This window comes from Triturus cristatus, chromosome 1_2 (assembly GCF_964204655.1).
Source record: "Triturus cristatus chromosome 1_2, aTriCri1.1, whole genome shotgun sequence".
NCBI classification, from domain to species: domain Eukaryota; kingdom Metazoa; phylum Chordata; class Amphibia; order Caudata; family Salamandridae; genus Triturus; species Triturus cristatus.
The window spans coordinates 589538368-589556795 of NC_140580.1; the positions used below are offsets into that span (position 1 = coordinate 589538368).

General features: G+C 42.5%; 1 protein-coding gene across 17 annotated transcripts in view; it reads right to left on the bottom strand.

Annotated features, from left to right (window-relative positions):
* Window positions 1-18428, bottom strand: part of STN1 (STN1 subunit of CST complex) — a 480640-nt gene that overhangs the window by 192125 nt on the left and 270087 nt on the right. For all 17 annotated transcript variants that reach the window (XM_085606821.1, XM_085606864.1, XM_085606874.1 and 14 more), the window contains 2 exons: window positions 3347-3452; window positions 2655-2814 (listed from right to left, as the gene is read on the bottom strand). In XM_085606821.1, the coding sequence (XP_085462947.1) occupies window positions 2655-2814; window positions 3347-3452 (266 nt within the window). The remainder of the gene's footprint in view (window positions 1-2654; window positions 2815-3346; window positions 3453-18428) is intronic.

Below are 18428 nucleotides of genomic sequence, written 5' to 3' on the forward strand. Positions count from 1 at the left end.
ACAAACCTCTCTTAGTTCTTCACTTATCTCACTCACACTGTTATCACCCGTTGTGTTCATTTCCTTCATGCATTCCACAGTATGCTCAACACTCTTGGCAATCTCTATTGCCATTTTCAAATCTGGATTTCCCACTAGTAACTTTCCCTGAATCTTCTTATTATTCGTACAGCGTACAAGTTGGTCACGTATCAAGGATTCCGTAAGTTCATTAAACTCACATGTGTTTGCAAGCCCTCTTAAACTAGCAATGTAGTTTCCTACTTTCTCATTCTTTCCTTGAACCCTTCCATAAAATGTATGTCTTTCAAGGACTACATTAATTTTGTCTGCACATTGAAGTTCTAGTTTCTTCATGCTACAATCATATACATCTCCCCCTTCTTCATCTGCCTCCTCAACCTCTACCTCTGGCAAGCTATCAAAGATCTTCCTTCCCTCTGCCCCAAGATTATGAAGCAGAATGTGCTGTCTCCTTATTGCGGAAAACCCACTTGCCCCCATAGCGATGAGGTAAGATTCAAAACTTTTCTTCCATTCCTTCCATGTGACTAACGGTTCCCCTGCTTCAGATAGGAACGGTGTAGGCTGTAACATACTAGTCGCTGCCATAATGATCTCTCCCACGCAACACTTTTCTTACCTCACATAAGATCCTCAACCCCACGCACTTTCTAAATTACCTCACTTACTCCTTATAATGTATTTAAATTTGACTCCTGTTCTACAATTCCTTCTACACCACTTTATAAGAGTTACTTTGCAGTCACTATATTCCAGTCAATACGGATTCCTTCCTAACTGCACACCTTCCCTTAATCTTCCCTCTTTCGGCGATAATCTGTCTCACCGTATTTCCTCCCAAGTCAGTTCACACCTACGACCTCTTCTGACAGAGTTTTTATCAGTTTACGGACTCCCCGCTATATCCGTCAAGGCGTCCTTCGATTTCTCGCTTCACACGCCGACACTCTTCCAGTCCGCCTTGGATTTCTTCTCACTCAACGTTGGAAACCTTCTTCCCTGTCAGTTGTGCTTCACACGCTGCGCATGCCTGAAGAAAATTCACCGCTCTTTTCCTTCATGCGCAGTCGCCCCTTCCAGTCAGCTCCGTCAGTGCACTGCGCAAGGCTGCAATCGATTCCTTTCCCCACCACACCGCGCATGTGCTTACTCCTTTCACTATTTTTGACGCAGCTTCCTTCTTACGTGTCTTTACCAAGTTCACTTCTCCTCCCTCGCCACAACGCGCTGCACCTCCGAGAAGTCCTCTGTGCACTCACGTCCCAGCAAGTTCTCTGTTACTTCCTCACCTCCTTCAAGGTTCGCCTCAGATTTCACAGCAACTTCCTCTCCGCACGTACCTCCGAGTACACCTCTGTACCATGCGTCACATGAAGTCGTGAATATGGTGAGTCTGACATCAGTTTGTTCCGTAACTTCCTTCACCTCATTTCACTGTATCCTCTTATTCCTGCTGCGGCCACACGCGGAGGGGATGTAATGCTTCGTCCTCCACACGAACACTCGTCGCCAATGAAAAGATCCGCTCTCAAAGAAAAGATCCGCTCTAATAGATATGAAGTAGATTTAATAGCAGATCATGAGCAAAACATCCATTACCACAGCAGTAACAGAACAACTGATTCAAGGGAGTGCAGGTTAGAACGCTCACCACGTTCCACGAGCGTTCCAAAGGTGAGGGGTGAACGGAAGGTACCAAAACAAGGACTAAATGCAACACTATGAAAATTCAATCATGTGACTCGGGCCAGAGTCCAGTCGCACTGGCTCCCAGTTTAGTAAATAATCGGTTACAAAACTCTCTGCCTCATACACGCTGTGTTCAATAAGGCAGGAACATGTCCAGTCTTGGAGCTTTTCACCTCTTGTAATCCAAGTATGATCCGTGTAGAAGCGCGTGTTCTGCTTCGCAGCTTTCGCTCTTGCTTCCCAATCTTAAATGACCCTGAACAGAGGTCGAGCACTTCATTGGCTCGCGCCTCCTCTTCTCAACACATCAAGAGCATACAGAAAACAGGGACCTTCTTATTATATGTAACTTTATAACCAATGAAATTTAGAACAAGACTACATTTTAGAAACGGTCTGGCACTACTGCCCAAATGACATTTCAAAATTTTTTTACACGTTGAGATATATGTATTATAATAGCGTCAGACACGTATTTCATGGCAATTTTTGATAATGTACCGCAATGAGTTTAAGTAATTATGCAAAATAAAAAATCCATTCATTCATTCACATCAAGAACCTCCAGAAAGGCTTTCAAGGCTCGCTTGTTTTGATACAGCCTTACAGGTTTTATTTTTTGGTCTATTCCAAGGCGCCCGTGTTGGTGAAAGCACACTTATAAAATAAATCCGAGTACAATTAGCATTTTAAAAATATGATTGCCACATATTTTATAAAGTTTTACATTTTAGGAGTTCCTGTACTCTAAGAGGTGTTATTGCACCTAACATCTCCGCACTAAAACCAGTTAAAGCATTTAATATCAAGGACTTTCATTTGCACCCTCTGAAAAACCCCTGTTTGCCTTAGCAGAAGGATATGGGAGACATCAACACTAGAAGATTATTCCGGTAACTAAACCCTTCCAGGAATAAAACACACCTGTAAATTGAACTGACCTGTGTCTCGCGCAGCTTCTCATTGATCAAAGACATCAAAGAATCAACGGTCTCCAGCTCTCGTGGGTAAAAATTCTGAATTTTATTTTTTGTCAGGAAGTCTTCAACTTGCTCACTTAGCTGGTGTGTCACACTTGCAGTTGTCTCATTATTGTCGTCACTGCAGGCAAATATTGAACAAGACGTAAATCAAATAGCACCAAATTAAAGGGCCTTGTTTGAGTTTGGCAGATGGGGCACTCGGTTAAAAGTGGTGGATATCCCGTCCGCCCTATTTCAAATACCATGGGCTTCAATGAACTTGTTAAAATGTGGGCAGAACATCCGCCATGCCACATCTAAGACGGAGTGTCCCATCTGTCAAACTCTACATAAGGCCCTTAGTTTCGTCACCTGCAAACAAGAATGCTTTTAAGAAGGGAATGATTAGTAGACCGTCTACTCTATTATACTGGTTTGTTTTTATTAAAATACATAAAGGAACCAACGGGTCTAACAAATGTATACTATGGCTGGTAAATGAAGAGGGACTGACACATATAACAGGACATTATTGTCCATGTTTGCCAGACTCCTCTTCTGGTATTTCTCTAAAGGATAACAGCTGATATTAAAAAGCTATTGTACAAGAGTTATAGTATGCATGAATTTATAAGTATCCCCAGTGGGTAAGCTCATGAGAATGCACTTACTTGTCTTGTGAGGTCTTGAAAGGCAAGTCATAAACATTCCTGTAAAGATAAGGGACATCCAGCATCCTAAAGATCTGTGCATCGCATGCAGGGTCCTCCACTTTACCTATAGGAGTAGATAAGAGTGAAATATTAAACAAACTGGTGTGAAGAACATACATAGCGGTGAGATTGCAAACAGGTCAAACTGATCAGTACAAAGACTGAGAAAGCCTTTGTTAGTAGGTTTGCTCTTCCCTGGTCACAGACAGATCTGGGAGCTGGTGACGCTGAGGTCAAGGTTGGTGTGGTGTACAGAACCCATGTCTATACCTTACTGTGCAGTATTAACTATTTAAGAACCTCTTCTTTCAACCTTCCCATGAGTTTTTATATTTTATTTGCCCTCACTGTAAAGCAATCCTTCACTGGAATTTCTAAACTTGATTGGAAAGTAAAGGTTCATAGATACAATGCTGCTTTGCCACATGTGACAAGATTTTATTCCCTTAAAACAGGAAATTTGCTGTATATAAACACAGCATATTTTTACTGTAGATAAGTGTAAAGTGCATAATGTGCTGTAGCGTAATTACAGCAAAATTGTGCGAAATTACGTGTAATTTTGCTTAGAGAATAACCCTGCATTTAGTGTAAATTAGTACTCAATCTGCTCCTCATGTAAGCAGTCCACCCTGAATTGCCAGGTGCACCCCCACCCCCGGCAAGTGAACACAAAAAACGCAGGCAGGCAGGCTTTTTTGGGTCTTGTAATTAGGGTGCAGCTTGAGTCCAATGCCACAGTGACCAAAAGACCCATATCTGGGCATACTAGTCGCTCTTAGGGCATCAACTGCAGCAAATAACAGGGTGATGGATGGAATGCTTGAATTAATCTCAGCCACTGGTAATCACTTGGACCACATTCCAGTCAGTTGTTTTTCACCCACCATGCCTCTCTACACAGCCTGCCATACAAAACTCCATACTGAACCAGCTCCTCATGGGAACAGTCGATCCAGAACCAAGGCCACCTCCAGAACGGAATACAAGCAAGGGGCTTGATGGGACAAAATCAATGGACTGGAATGCAGCCCAAGTAATCACCAGTGACTGAGATTAATTCTAGCATTCCATCCATCACTTTTTTATATTTGTTGTGATGCCCTAAGTGCGACGGGTATGCCCAGATGTAGGTTTCTACGTTCACTGTGCCACTGGACCAAAGTTGCACCCAACTGACGAGGCCCAAATAGGCCACAACTTGCATTGATTTGCTTCTGTTCTGGTTCAAACAGCACCCGGCTTGGCAGTTCGAGCTGGACTGTTCCTATTGCAGAAGGACAAAGACTGATTTGCGCATGGCGGAGCCCAATCTGAGGTGTCAAGGTGGGCTAAAAATGATGGACTGGGGTGAAGCCATGTGTAATTACCAGTGGCAGAGATTAATTCCAGCATTGCATCCATCACTTTTTTTGTAATCTTCATTGTGACGCCCACCCCAGAATGTTTCCAAAAGCCAAAGGGTTTACCCCTAATCTACATTCACTGGAGGGGAACAAGAGCTGAAAACCTACAAGACACCAAGGATTTTGTTTTAAGAATGGGGTGGGGAGGGTGTTCCCCCACCCCCAATATCGGGAGTGACCGCTATCCCTTAAGGGCTCAAAAGTATTTCTGACCCCTCTGAAAGCTTAATGGGTGGGGGAGGGAGGTTACTCCCAATCTGCCCATGGCGCAGTGGGGCAGAATCAGGGATTTCTTTTTTTAATGGGGTGGGGGCATCGCAGTCTGGCATCTGGCCATGCCCTTGCCCTCTAACATCCTCATTTGTCCTTCTAGGTGGGCAGAAAACCCACTAGACTAGGTAACTGGTAAGGTGTGGGGTGTAGTGCAGTGTCAGGATGGGGAAACACCACTCCAATTCTGCTCCTAATTCCCTAGTGGAGTGGTGGGATTTCTGAACTCTGTGGGACAGGCAGACAGGTGGGAAAAAACCCAATCTGACCTAACACAAATCACTTGGACTTGACCACTCTGCACAATTGCTTAGAGTAGTTACCACCCCATTTTCATTACATTATCCGTTCAACACTTGGTTATTAAACTCAATTGCTTTTCACAGTTGTAAATTTAAACAAAACAGTCTCAACAGCTTTAACATCAGCTTTACTTGTTCAATGCAATTTCTTCATAAATGATATACAAGAATCAAATGCTTCATGAATTCATTTCATTCTTTCAAAAATGGCCTTGAATCTATAAAATACATGAAGATGAGAAGATGTTTGAACAAGTCAATGTATGAAATGATCTTTTTGTGCACGGAAATCTCAACACAAATAACAAACAAATTCGATTTTCAAAAGTTCATTTGAAGTGACTCATCCGCGAGAGATCATAGTGGTTATAGCAAAAAGGAAATTAAACAGATAAAGTGATCACCCAAAACAGAGGATAGATTTGTAGAGCAGCCTCAAAGGAGTTTAGAAAGAAGAGCGTTCGTGTGTAACAGGGGAGACTGGTGGTTGTAAGGGTAGAGGTGGGGCTTCTCTCTGCCAGTTCGTTGTAGCGGTAGTACTGATCAGTGCGCTATTGTTTTGCAGCACATTGAACCATCTTAAAAGTGAGCAAGCTTTGCAGAATTTCGAGAAAGGTGGATAGTTACTAGTTTTATTGGTAATAGGAAACTCAGGATCTTGTCACTTCAAATGAACTGTTGAAAATCGATTTTTTTTGTTATTTGCGTTGAGATTTCCTTGCACAAAAAGATCATTTCATACATTGAATTGTTTAAACATCTTCTCATCTTCATGTATTTTGTAGATTTAAGGCCCCCGAAGAAGGGCACACCGCCCGAAATGCATTGGGCATTTTTGAAATAATGAAATGAATTCATGAAGCATTTGGTTCTTGTATATCATTTATAAAGAAATTGTACTGTACAAGTAAAGCTGATGTTAAAGCTGTTGAGACTGATTTGTTTAAATTTACAACTGTGAAAAGCAATTGAGTTCAATAACCAAGTGTTGAACGGATAATGTAATGAAAATGTGGCGGTAACTACTCTAAGCAATTGTGCACAGTGGTCAAGTCCAAGTGATTTGTGTTAGGTTGGTTTAAGTCAGGCACGGTCCAGCCAATATGTGCAACCACTGTAGCACGCTTCACAAAACCGGCTGTAGAAGTTGAATTGTTCATAAAATTAAACAGGAGTGCTTCTCCAACTTATTGATAAAAACACCAATCTGCCCACCAAAGGGGGCTGTAAGCCCAACATACTACCATATCTCCGTCACGCCATATGTCAAAACTACACACAAAGAAATTTCCTCTCATTGCCATGGTGACTGGCTGCAGTATTTAGGCTCTGGGTCAGCTGACAACCAGAGACCCAGCCAATTGCAGGCATTTCTGCAGCCTAGAGACACAAATGAATGCAGGATGGTGTGGCTTGGGTGGATCCCAGCATGCGTTATTATGGTGAAGGCGCTGCGAAAGTCAAAGTATGGGTCAAAAAAGGCACCAACAAACTGGGCATTTCCATTCAATGGCCAAAGTCCTGCCACCCTACGTTCCCACTCTTATTGCAGTTGAATGTGTGGGTGGACCTAACATACAGCACTGGATTGGACCTAACCTATAACCATGTGAAAACCTCGTTGACATCACAGTGATTTCGCAAGATCCATGTTTTGAATATTTCTGGTCACCGGCGATCGACATAGCCACACAAGCGGGGTGTCGTTTTCATCAGGAGAAATTTGGGGAAATTGCACTGTAGGAATTTTGTGGATCACCACATATTCTGGATGGTCGCTGTAGGAAAGTAGGAACTACTTCTATGGTTACCCCCACTTTTTGCCTGGTGCTGAGCTGTATTATGACTAGTCCGACTGGGATCCTGCTAATCAGAACCCCAGTCTATCTGCTTTCACCCTAAATTGTTGTGTTAAGTACTTAGGTCCACTCCAGATTGGATACTAGGGTCTCTACGATAGGGTACTAAGATACCGAGGGCATAGGTAACCCAGAGGTCTCACATGGGCTGAAACATGCATTATGCCACCCATGAGAGACCATGCAAAATGGAACAACAGGCCTGCCATTGCAGCCTTTGTAAGTTGGTGCATGCACCACTTACTAAACATATGGGTTTACTATATCTAAGGGTTACTGCACTTAAAACCTATAAGTCACCCCGATAGCAGGTATTTGCAATCCTGAAGGCAGGGTGCTTGGTTCTAAGTGAGAGGGTGCCCCTGCATGAGTAGGACACCCCTGCAGCCTTTGGAGTCCATTCTCCCCGGTTGTCAGTGAAGCAGTCATATACTATTTAGAGCATGGGTGCTCACAAACATTTTCCCCCGTGTGCAAAGTTCTTTGGTGTGATGGAGGGCCACACGGATGCCAGCTGGGGGAGTGTGGGGGGGGGGGTTGTAAAGTGGGTGTAGGGGAAACGAAGCATGTATATCTACTGGTTGAGTTCAATTGCGCAATGTGCAACCAAACTTGGAATACATCACAGCTTCTCCACTTGACCAATTTGTATGACCTTGTGCAATTGCTTTATTTCAATTTCCCTCCTTGTTCTTCATTATCACATTTAAAAGGACCTCGAAATATATAACTTCAGGTTGCGTGCTGTACAAAACCATCTCCTGGGCTTGGATGTAATCACTAATGGCATTGTTATGGGAGGGTGATGGAAAGCATGAACGTTTCTAAATTCATGTTTATAAACCATCACTTAAAAAAATACTGCTGAATGCACTGCTATAATTTGATTTACTAAGGTGAACTGGTTCTACAGGACAATGAAATACACTTTTCAAAAGACTATCGTATTTTTATGGTTGCTGTCTTGGAAAATAAAGGTGTTCCTAGTTACTTCCTTTTGTTTAACTGCAAATAACCTTTAAATTGCTTGCTGCGTACTTTTAAAAAAATGTTAATGTTAGTGCTGAGTCGAGTAAACAGCAGCCTAGTGTGGCTGTTGGCCGCATGTAAAGGTCAGGAGGGCAGCATGCGGTCCCCAGGCCGTACTTTGAGTATCACTGATTTAGAGGGACACCGTATGTTCACGCGATGACCATCTCGAAAACGGCTGCAACAAATCCTATCATGTTTGGTATCAAACCGGAAGAGCCCTCCGTTAGGCTCTCAGTGTTCCCAGTATCAGCCTTCTAGTCCCGGACAGCACAAAATGGTTGCTGCCGACCAGAGACACATTTCTGCCCTCCTGCAGCTGAGCCAAGCTCGAGCAGAGGAAGGAAGAACAATAGGCATCCTGTCACAGGGAGGTGTGACCACCTCCCAGACAGGATATAGTGTATTAGGGCTGGGTGGGTGCGCTTTCCAGCGCCAGAAAGTCTGCATGAGGGGCACATTTTGTGTCCTTGTGCATAGTCCAGTTCAAACCAGTCCTGGGAGCCGTTGGCTCCTGCTCGAAACTGGACAAAAGACATGGGAGTAACCTCCCTCCTGTGCAGACTCTCCCCTGGGAGGGTCCCCTGAATCTTCCCAACCCTTTCCCTAGGGTAGTTAAGGAATTACCTGGGTATAGGTCTTTAGATTCGTTGTGGGATAAGATTTAGATCAGACATCATTGCATTTCTACCGTCTAGGCTCTCTGGACTTCGCTGGACTTCTTTTGGGCCTGACTTCGTCTCTCTTTCACTCTGCTGCATCATCTGTGCCTGTGCATCATACAGAAACCTTCCAAGGCCTGTGAAGCTTCAAAGACAACCAACGTAATCTCCCTTGGAATGAAGGAGTCACTCCCCTGCATTCGCAGGCACCGTAACTAAGTCGTCTGGTCAGCAGATCCTGAGTTCCTCCGGACTCCGTGGGCTCTGAAACACAGGTGGTGGTTTTTCAGAGCTACCGAGGCCTGCCCCCTCACTAAGTTTGTGGCCAGTATCCCTCGTCGGGGTTGCAATAACCGAACCCCTGTGCACCGCGCCCAACTTGCAGTTGCAAAGGCTTGTTGGCTTCTTTGTAAGAAGATCTTCGGGCTCCAAGTAGCCCCAACCTCGAGCACCTCCAATGACCAGAATCTTCAGCCACATCACATCGTGTGCATCGTGGCCTGTATCTTTTGGTGAGCTGCTTGAGGTCCTCTCGCGACTCCAGTGCCTCTGGCCTGTGAATCCACTTGAGGGTCTCACTAGTTACTTTTGGGCTCCTCTGATTGCTCAGGGCAGGCCCTGACTCCCCTGCTTGTGGCGAGTCCCCTGGACCTTGCTGGTCCCGATGTTGCTCCTTCTTCAGCTCCTGCGTTATTTGCATTTGCCAAGACTTGTTGGTGCTCCCGCCAGACACCGACCCCTCAGCACTCGACATCCTTCATGGGACAGCTTGTGCACGGCTCCTGGTCTTCCTCAGCGTCGTCTGGTCCTCACAGCTGCAGAGTCAATGTCACCGACATCTTCCCTGAAGCACCCGACTTCGGAGGACATTCGTCTTCCAAATCTCCTGGTCACCCCTGACATAGACTCTGTCCCCTATGCTTTCAGATACTCCTCTTCAAGAATCCATATTTGGATTCCTTTGGACACTTTCTCCTCTTTCAGCAGCAGCACTTTCCTGAAGTCCTCGACCTAGTTCGACGGTGGTTTCTGACGCCACTTCGCACCTATGCACCCGGCTTCCCTGGTATAGGTAACTTGTGTACCATGGCATCCACGGGTGGGGTGGCTCGTCAACCTTCTGTCTTCTACAGGGTTCCTTCAGGGTGGACTGCGAAGGGACCCAAATCTTTAGAAATCCAACCGCGACTTGCACACTGAGTTGTACCGAGCACGCGGTCGTGTTCACACACTGTTTTAAGGGGGTGTGCAGTTCCTAGCTGGACGTGGGGGGACAGGGAGGTCATTCTTCGTGATGCCCTCACACACCCCGGTGGATGTCATGCTTCATCATAGGGCGTTTGCTCCTCGTCAGGCCGGCGCTGCAATGCCTGACGGGCTCCCGTAAATGGGGCTCTTTATCGGAGATCTTTTTGAAGAAGCCGTTGGGTGCGTGCGGGTGTGAGGGCTGGGTAGTGCACAGGAAAGTGAAGTAAAATCGGTCTGGAGCAGTCCTACATAGGTCAGGTTTAATAGTTTAGGTAGCTCAAGCCTGTTTAAAAGCGGTGCGTGTACCCTTATGTGGATGTAATGTTCCTAAAGGACTACCAAGGTGAAGTTGGTCGACATGTTTCGTGCCTCGGTTGCCCCTAACGAGTCAGTTAGCACTGCATCAGGACCAGAATAGCTAAATGTGAATGGTGCACTACCGTCTGGTATTATAATTCTTAGAGCTAATTACCAGATGCGGTAGGGAGTACCCTAGTAGACTTGTACTGGGGAGTACGGTAGACCTGTGGGAGAAGGGGAGAAGAAAAAGGGAAGGAAGGGACAACCAAAGACGATTAAAAACAGAAGCCACGAACGATTAAAAACAAAAGCCAGAAGTGTGGCAACATTCTCATGCGGAAATACAATGCCTTGCACTAATGCGTCATATGGTGCAATGATTGATTTTAATATACACGTAAGTGATCTTGGTGGGACTGTCAACATGCTGCCCATTCAAGGCCAATAGCCTTGGTGCCTACAGGTTAAGCCCAAACCGTGATGCTATGCTAAGAAAAAAGAGAGAACGGAGCCCCTTGGGAGTAGGGGCCGGCGCACCTCTATTAACGGCGAGCGTGCTTGTATCAATGATAAAAACAGGCAAAAGTTAAGTTGGAGCCTCAGTGTTGAAGCGGATTAAAAAGTGCGGTTTCCGAACGCGCTCGAAGGATAGGCGTCAGCTGTCAAAGGGTAGCTTGTGTGAAGCGGAATAGCTGGTGGGGGGTAGCTAGTGATAGGGGATAGCTAGTGGCAACACACAGGCGTAGTAGGCGTTCGGCCCTGGTGAATGGAGCAATGCCAGGTGAATTGAGGGCAAGAATAGTGATGCGTGAACATTCAAAGGTGCAAGGACTCTAGTGCCGAAATTCATGCGCGCAATTAAGTGGTGAGCGTTCGGTCATAGTTATCGGGGCAATGCCAACTGAGTTAAGGACAGAGCAGTATTGCGTGAACTATCGAGAGTGCAACGGTCTAAGGTGCCGGAAATTATCAGCGAAAAATGGGGTAGGGGAAACACAAGGAGAAGCCTATGAGTGAAAGGCAGCGTTAACACACTCACCCCTAGATACGAAGCCTAAGGCTGACAGGGGAAGCGGAGCGCGTCGTCGCTCCGAGGTCTGTGGGAAAGAAAATTAAATATATCCCAAACAGGTGAAATGGTAGATGCTTACCGTCCATGATGGAATCGTAGAGCATACTCACAAGTGTAGGCAGCCGACTGGCGTTCATCCTACCCTAGCTCGTTGCCCCATAGCGGTTGCTTCCGGGTCCCGGCTAATTGTAGCAGTGTCTGCAGCGTGCGTCATCTGGTGGGTGAACGCGACGGCCATCTTGGGAGTGTTTCAATGAAACTTTATTGGGAGCGGCTAAGACGGAATGGGGGGTTTGTCTCACTAACATAGAGGTAGATGCTAGTAGTAAGAGTAGCCAATTAGCGATGGTGGGTATAAGGTGCTAAATAAGAAGTATTAATAAAGCCTAATAAAAATAGAGAGTTTCCCAGGTTTGACCAAAAGGGACCGGGTACGTAACAACGTTCAAAATTAACAAACTTCCCTTATGGATTTATTTAAACGTCTCCTACTGTGAAATACGAATCAATGTATAATGAACCAAAGACAAGAAATCTATAGGATTTAAGCACAACAGAGATAGTGTATATTGTTATTTTATTTAAAACTTTTTCTATATCTCAGACTGTATTATAGTAATATAGTAATATATCCACAATTATCACATACATGGAGGTAAGTATCTTCATAAACAACATTCATATGAGTCTAGGGTCTAGGTTTTGCACTCAGTGCACAAGCATGCAAATACACAATGGAGAAAGACATACGAGACCTTTTTAGAAAAAAAAAATTCTTTGAGAATAAAGAACCCAGGTCTACTCAAAATAGATCTGGCATGAAACCCCAGTCAACATGGACACCAGAAATTGGAATGGTAGGTCAGGAAGTTGATACTTTTGAAAAGGTCATTACTAGAGGCTTAGAGGTCATGTTTGATAAGAAACAATGGACGGAAAGGAATTTAACAAAAAACCAAATGGATGCCCTTAGGAACCTTCAGGACTGTGATTCTATCACAATTAAACCAGGGGACAAGGGTGGCAGCATAGTTGTCCTTGATACGGTAGACTATAATAGGAGGATGCAAAAGCTATTGGATGTACCATCACATTATAGGAAATCCAATGTAGATGAATGGATTAAATTGAAAGCTAAGGTTAGCAACCTATTGAGGTTGGCGAAAGAGGATGGCATAATTTGCGAAGATGAATTTCGTTTTCTACATAATGATCATCCGCTAATTCCAGCTCTCTACGGCCTCCCAAAGGTACACAAAAACATCAATGACCCCCCTATGCGACCCATTGTTTCGGGCATCAATTCGATCACAGAACCACTTAGTAAGTATGTCGATAAATTCATAAGTCCCCTTGTTAAAAAGTTACCTTCATATATAAAAGATACAATGGATATGATATCAAAGGTAGAAGGACTCAGCTTCAATACAGAGACTGATTGGTTGGTGTGTTTGGACATTGAGTCCCTATACACCAACATACCCCAACAAGATACTGTTGAGATGGTAAAAGAGATACTTAGCGAGGAAGGAAGAGATCTCTCACCCTTGGAAGTCTTCATAGTGGAATGCATTGAAATTATTCTTATGAACAACATTTTTTTATTTACCAATGACTTTTATTGTCAAATCAAAGGCACCAGTATGGGAGCCACGTGTGCTCCCAGTCTGGCCTGCCTTTATGTGGGTAAATTTGAAGACCGCCACATCTATAATGAAGTCACTCCCTACTTTGAAAATATAAAACAGTGGTCAAGATTTATAGATGATGTGTTCTTCATCTGGCAAGGAGATGAGGTGGATCTGGTTTCTTTTTTAGATTGGCTCAATTGTGGTGATGCCAACCTGAAATTCACGGCCAACAGAAGTAAGGAATCAGTAGACTTTTTGGACATTACAATAAAGATAAAGGATGAAAAATTAAAAGTTGAGCTCTATACTAAACCATCAGACAGGAATACTCTATTACATCACACGAGTTATCATCCCAAGTGCCAGAAGGACAGTATTCCTTTTAGTCAGTTTTTAAGGATTAGACGAAATTGTAGTGACAACAAAGATTTTGAACATCATGCATTATCTTTGCAACAAAAACTCCTACAACGAGGATACCCTAAAAGACTTATCAAAGATGCGTATAAGAGAGCTAAATACTATAATCGGGATAGCATCTTTGAGCCCAACGACAAGCCCCAAAAAGCCTTACAAGAAATTGTTATGATGACTAACTTCAATGGTATGAGCAACCAACTAAAGAATTTGATTAACAGATACTGGTATTTACTAAACAAACCAGGTCAGTGTCCACTTAGCAAACCTATATTTTCCTATAGAAGGAATAAAACGATTCGCAACCATTTGGTAAAAACCTTTAGTGAACCTAAGATGAGTGTACAAACTAATATCCAAGATGGAACGAAGCTAAAAGGCAACTTTCCTTGTAGTTCATGTATACACTGTAAGACTATTATCAAAGAACAAAAAGTAGTATTAAATGGCATATCACATTGGATAAATGAAATGGTTAATTGTCGAACCAAAAATGTGGTGTACCTTTTAATTTGTCCCTGTCAAAAGGGATATGTAGGTGAGACAAGCAGAGAGATGCGGTCTCGCCTCACTGAACACAGGTCAGCCTTAAGAAATGGCAAAAAGAATGCCCCATTGGTTGATCACTGGCAAGAAATGAAACACAAGGAAGATGATCTCAATTGGTTTATTCTTGAGAAAATGAAAATGTCAGCAAGAGGCGGTGATATGGACAAAAGAAGAAAACAAAGAGAACAATTCTTTATGTCCAAATTTAAGACGTATTATCAGGGCCTTAATAATAGAGAGGAATGGGAAAGAATCATCAGGTAATCGGATTATATTGTTCACAATACTAAGAAGACATGACATTTAAGATGCCCATGTTAACGATGTCAAATGGGTTTTTGCTCAATTTATACAACCACTAGCCCTGCATTCCTGTGGCTTTAAGTTTTCACAAGGTATTGTGTTTCTATCCCCATCGGACTCTATTGATAAGGAAACTGTGGCCTTTGTGTTCTTTTAGGTCTAGAATTTAATGAGATCACGAATGCCGACATGAGTAGTATGTATAGCACCACAGTGTTTTATATAGAAAAAGTGAAGGCAACATAATAGGTATCTGTTTTCACAGTATCCCAATGGTTCGAATGGAAAGTATAAATTTGATCCTAAAATTCGTTAAATATAACCTTCGTAATAATGTGTCTATATAATTTATTATTAATAAACTATAGACGTCTTTTCAAATAGCGACAAGCACTGTGAGGTCTTTAATAATAGATACTAAATGTTTGTTCAAACTTTCGCTTGACCTAATGAATGTGGCGACTTATATCTAAATAAAGTTTTTTTGCAACTTCGGCTTAAACCGAAAAAAAAACACTTAGGAACTACCAAGATGGCCGCACTGCACGTAAATACGTAAACACAAAAAAATTGCGGGAAACGCGGAAACGTATAAATAGAGAGGTAGTGAAGCCGCCGACTGTGATAAACATCTGAGAATCCGATAAGAGGTGACGCTACGCTCCTTGTAAGGTAAGAGATTGGGAATCTTGTATATATGAACTCAGTGGTACTACCACCAAGATAACCGCAGTATGCAAGTAGATTTTATGTTCAGTAATAATAACTCGAAACATAGCGTGACTTTATAATGTCCAAGTTGCACATCTTATTGATATGGACAGTGTAGATACTGCGTATTCCCTATCAAGGAATACAGCGGGTTATAATAATGACAATTGTGCCATCGAACAATTATGCGATTCGGTCCTATTTATATAGAGAGTGACTTCGCTATAGAGTCTACGGGGTGAAGAGTACACAATCCCTGCTGATTAGTAACTTTTATAAATGGCTCTATAAGTGAGCATACATCGACCCGGTTTTATATAATTCGCAAATTAGTGAGGTTTTCTCCTTAAATCCTAGGAACCGGTCCCTGCTTAAATCAAACACGAGTGTCACAATTATAGACATCGTGGTAAAAAGTGGAATGACCTGCACTTCTTCGTAATCAAAGACAAGGAGAAGAAAGTAATAAATACACACTGCCTGTTGACTTTATGGTAAGCCAATCCATTTCCTAATAGAACTTTTAACAATCAGGGTTTGTTACTTATTTGGACACTAATATGAGTCCATATTAATTTCGTCCCAATAGAATTAATTGAGTTTGAAATGAAACGCTACATATAACATTGATGAGCGGTTTTAGAAGATACATGCGCGAAATCAGGGTGAGTGGTGCCTATTAATTTCAATTTGAAAATTTAGAGTGAACAATAATTAAGACTCGAAATAAACAGACAAAATTGAAAAATTGTAAGTCTTTATAACATTTTCATACTATTTTATATTTGATTGTATTAGGATGCACTGAATTGACACGTCACTCCGGTCATTTAAGGATCACGATTATAAGGTCCAATCTTCATGTGAGTAAATGCCCAAAAATGAATATGGGCCCACTGAAGACCTTTCACTATTATATTTCTGGTGATATATAAAGATGTGTGGGATCCTTATGGGTCATCAACCAAATATATGCCCCTTTTTTAAAAACATAATAAACGTTAGGAGGCATTTAATTAAATGAAGTAACATTATACCCTGGCGGTTGCAATTAAACAAATCTATGGGACACAGGAGGTCACGCCACATTAAGGTTAAACAATGTGAGTCCTTCTTTGTTTTATGTGCAGTTTTTCTGTACTTTTTTAACCAAACATTGGCATCTTAGAAATTACAATGCTTTATTGTTTTTAGTCATCTATAATCAAGTATATCGAACCAAAGATAGGATTTAGTATCTTAAATACATGTATGTATTATAATTGTATATATCCCCTCTTTTGTAGATTGATTGTACTTGGTAGTGAGAGCTGTTTTTAACGTATTGGTCCTGAAGAAGGTGGTACATATCACATTATTCACCGAAACGCGTCGACAAGAGGACATAATTGTATTTGTGTTTTTAAATCCAAAAATTGTTTTTTATATATAAAAATATCTTTGACTCTCATATTGAATGTTTTATTTTTGATCTAATTATGTGCAAATATTGACTTGAACTGCTAATGTGTATAATCTTCATTATGTTTTCATATGAATGTTGTTTATGAAGATACTTACCTCAATGTATGTGATAATTGTGGATATATTACTATATTACTATAATACAGTCTGAGATATAGAAAAAGTTTTAAATAAAATAACAATATACTCTATCTCTGTTGTGCTTAAATCCTATAGATTTCTTGTCTTTGGTTCATTATACATTGATTCGTATTTCACAGTAGGAGACGTTCGAATAAATCCATAAGGGAAGTTTGTTAATTTTGAACGTATTTATAAAGCCTGCCATTGCAGAGTGAATGGTGTTCCTTGCGAGGTATATAGCTACATGAAAGGCGCTAGATGTAGTGATACGCCAACTTTTGACTAAGTGGCTATTGTCATGATAGCGTAATTTGAGAGTAAGTCTACTGCATATGGACTGCTGTGGTATCACCGCGTTTGCTTCTCTCTTGTACCAAGGTGTATGGGTGTAAAGGGAAGTACCCCATAGTTGTTATACGGGGGTCCTGCGCCATAGTGTCTTGATTTGGTCAATAAACCAAGGTATGTCGGGCTATCAGACAGAGGTAACACCGCGTTGGCTTCTCTGATGAACCATGGTGTATGGTGTCAATGGAAGTGATCCATAGGTACTATCGGGGGTCCCGCGCCATAGTGTCTGGCTGTGGTCAATAAACCAATGTATGTCGGGCTATCAGACAGTGACGGGGACGGTCAGTGCGAGCAGGGGGGTAGGAGTTGTGGGCCCTAGTGGTTCAATTGAGCCCACGAGATTTCATCATTGAGTCCCCTGGTGTGTCCTCCCAGTTTGAAAACCCAACATTGTTCTTTTCTAAATAAAGCTTCCTTTGTGATGTTTGGAAAAGCTTCAAGGACGGTCCATTGTAGGTCGCTTGGGGTGTGATTGTGTTCGACAGAGTGCACACATCTTTGTGTTGTTTTTTTTTATAACGAAAGTTACTCCTGTGTTCCGTGATGAGGTAAATCCAGTTACGTGTGTTACAGTTTGTGTGCTTGTTTTGGGTCCATGTCCAATTATTGGTTAGTGGAATTATCTTGGTAGCTCGTGTCAGAGGGCAGACTACACATTGACCACAAGGGTAGTGGCCTGTCACAGGTGGCAAACTCCAAAGTGTGTTAGGAGCAGGAGGTGTGGATGTTTTAGGTCTTGTATTGATGAGTAGATCTTTGATGTTGGCGGTGTGTTTGAACGCAAACCTTGGTTTGTTCAAGGCAAGTTCTCCCATCTGTAGTATTCTCCAATGTTTTTTTATGACCCTTTTTAACATGTTTGACTCAGGGGTGTAAGTGGTGACACATCTAATGAGGTCAGTTTCAGGTTTGGTGTGCATTTCCAAGAGGTCTAATCTGTTGGTATTGCGTGCTCGTTTTTGCGCGTTGGTTATGGTGCATGGTAGGTATTGTCTCCTGACTAGATGGGTACTTAGCTCTGATGTTTGTCTTTTGTAGTCCTCTACATTGCTGCAGTTTCTACAAATGCGTAGAAACTGGCCATAGGGTAGATTTTCCCTGAGGGCCTTCGGGTGGAAGCTTTGGTACAGAAGCTGTCAGTAGTTTTCTTGTGTGTGATGGTATCTAGTCTGTCTGATTTTTTGATGATCATTAGATCAAGGAAAGGGAGCTCTTGTTCAAAGCTATTAGCTGTGAATTTCAAGTAAGGGTTGAGGTTGTTGATCCATGTGAGGAATCTGGGAATCCCGTCTTTGTGACCCTTCCAAAAGATCAGGAAGTCATCTACATATCGTCTCCATAAA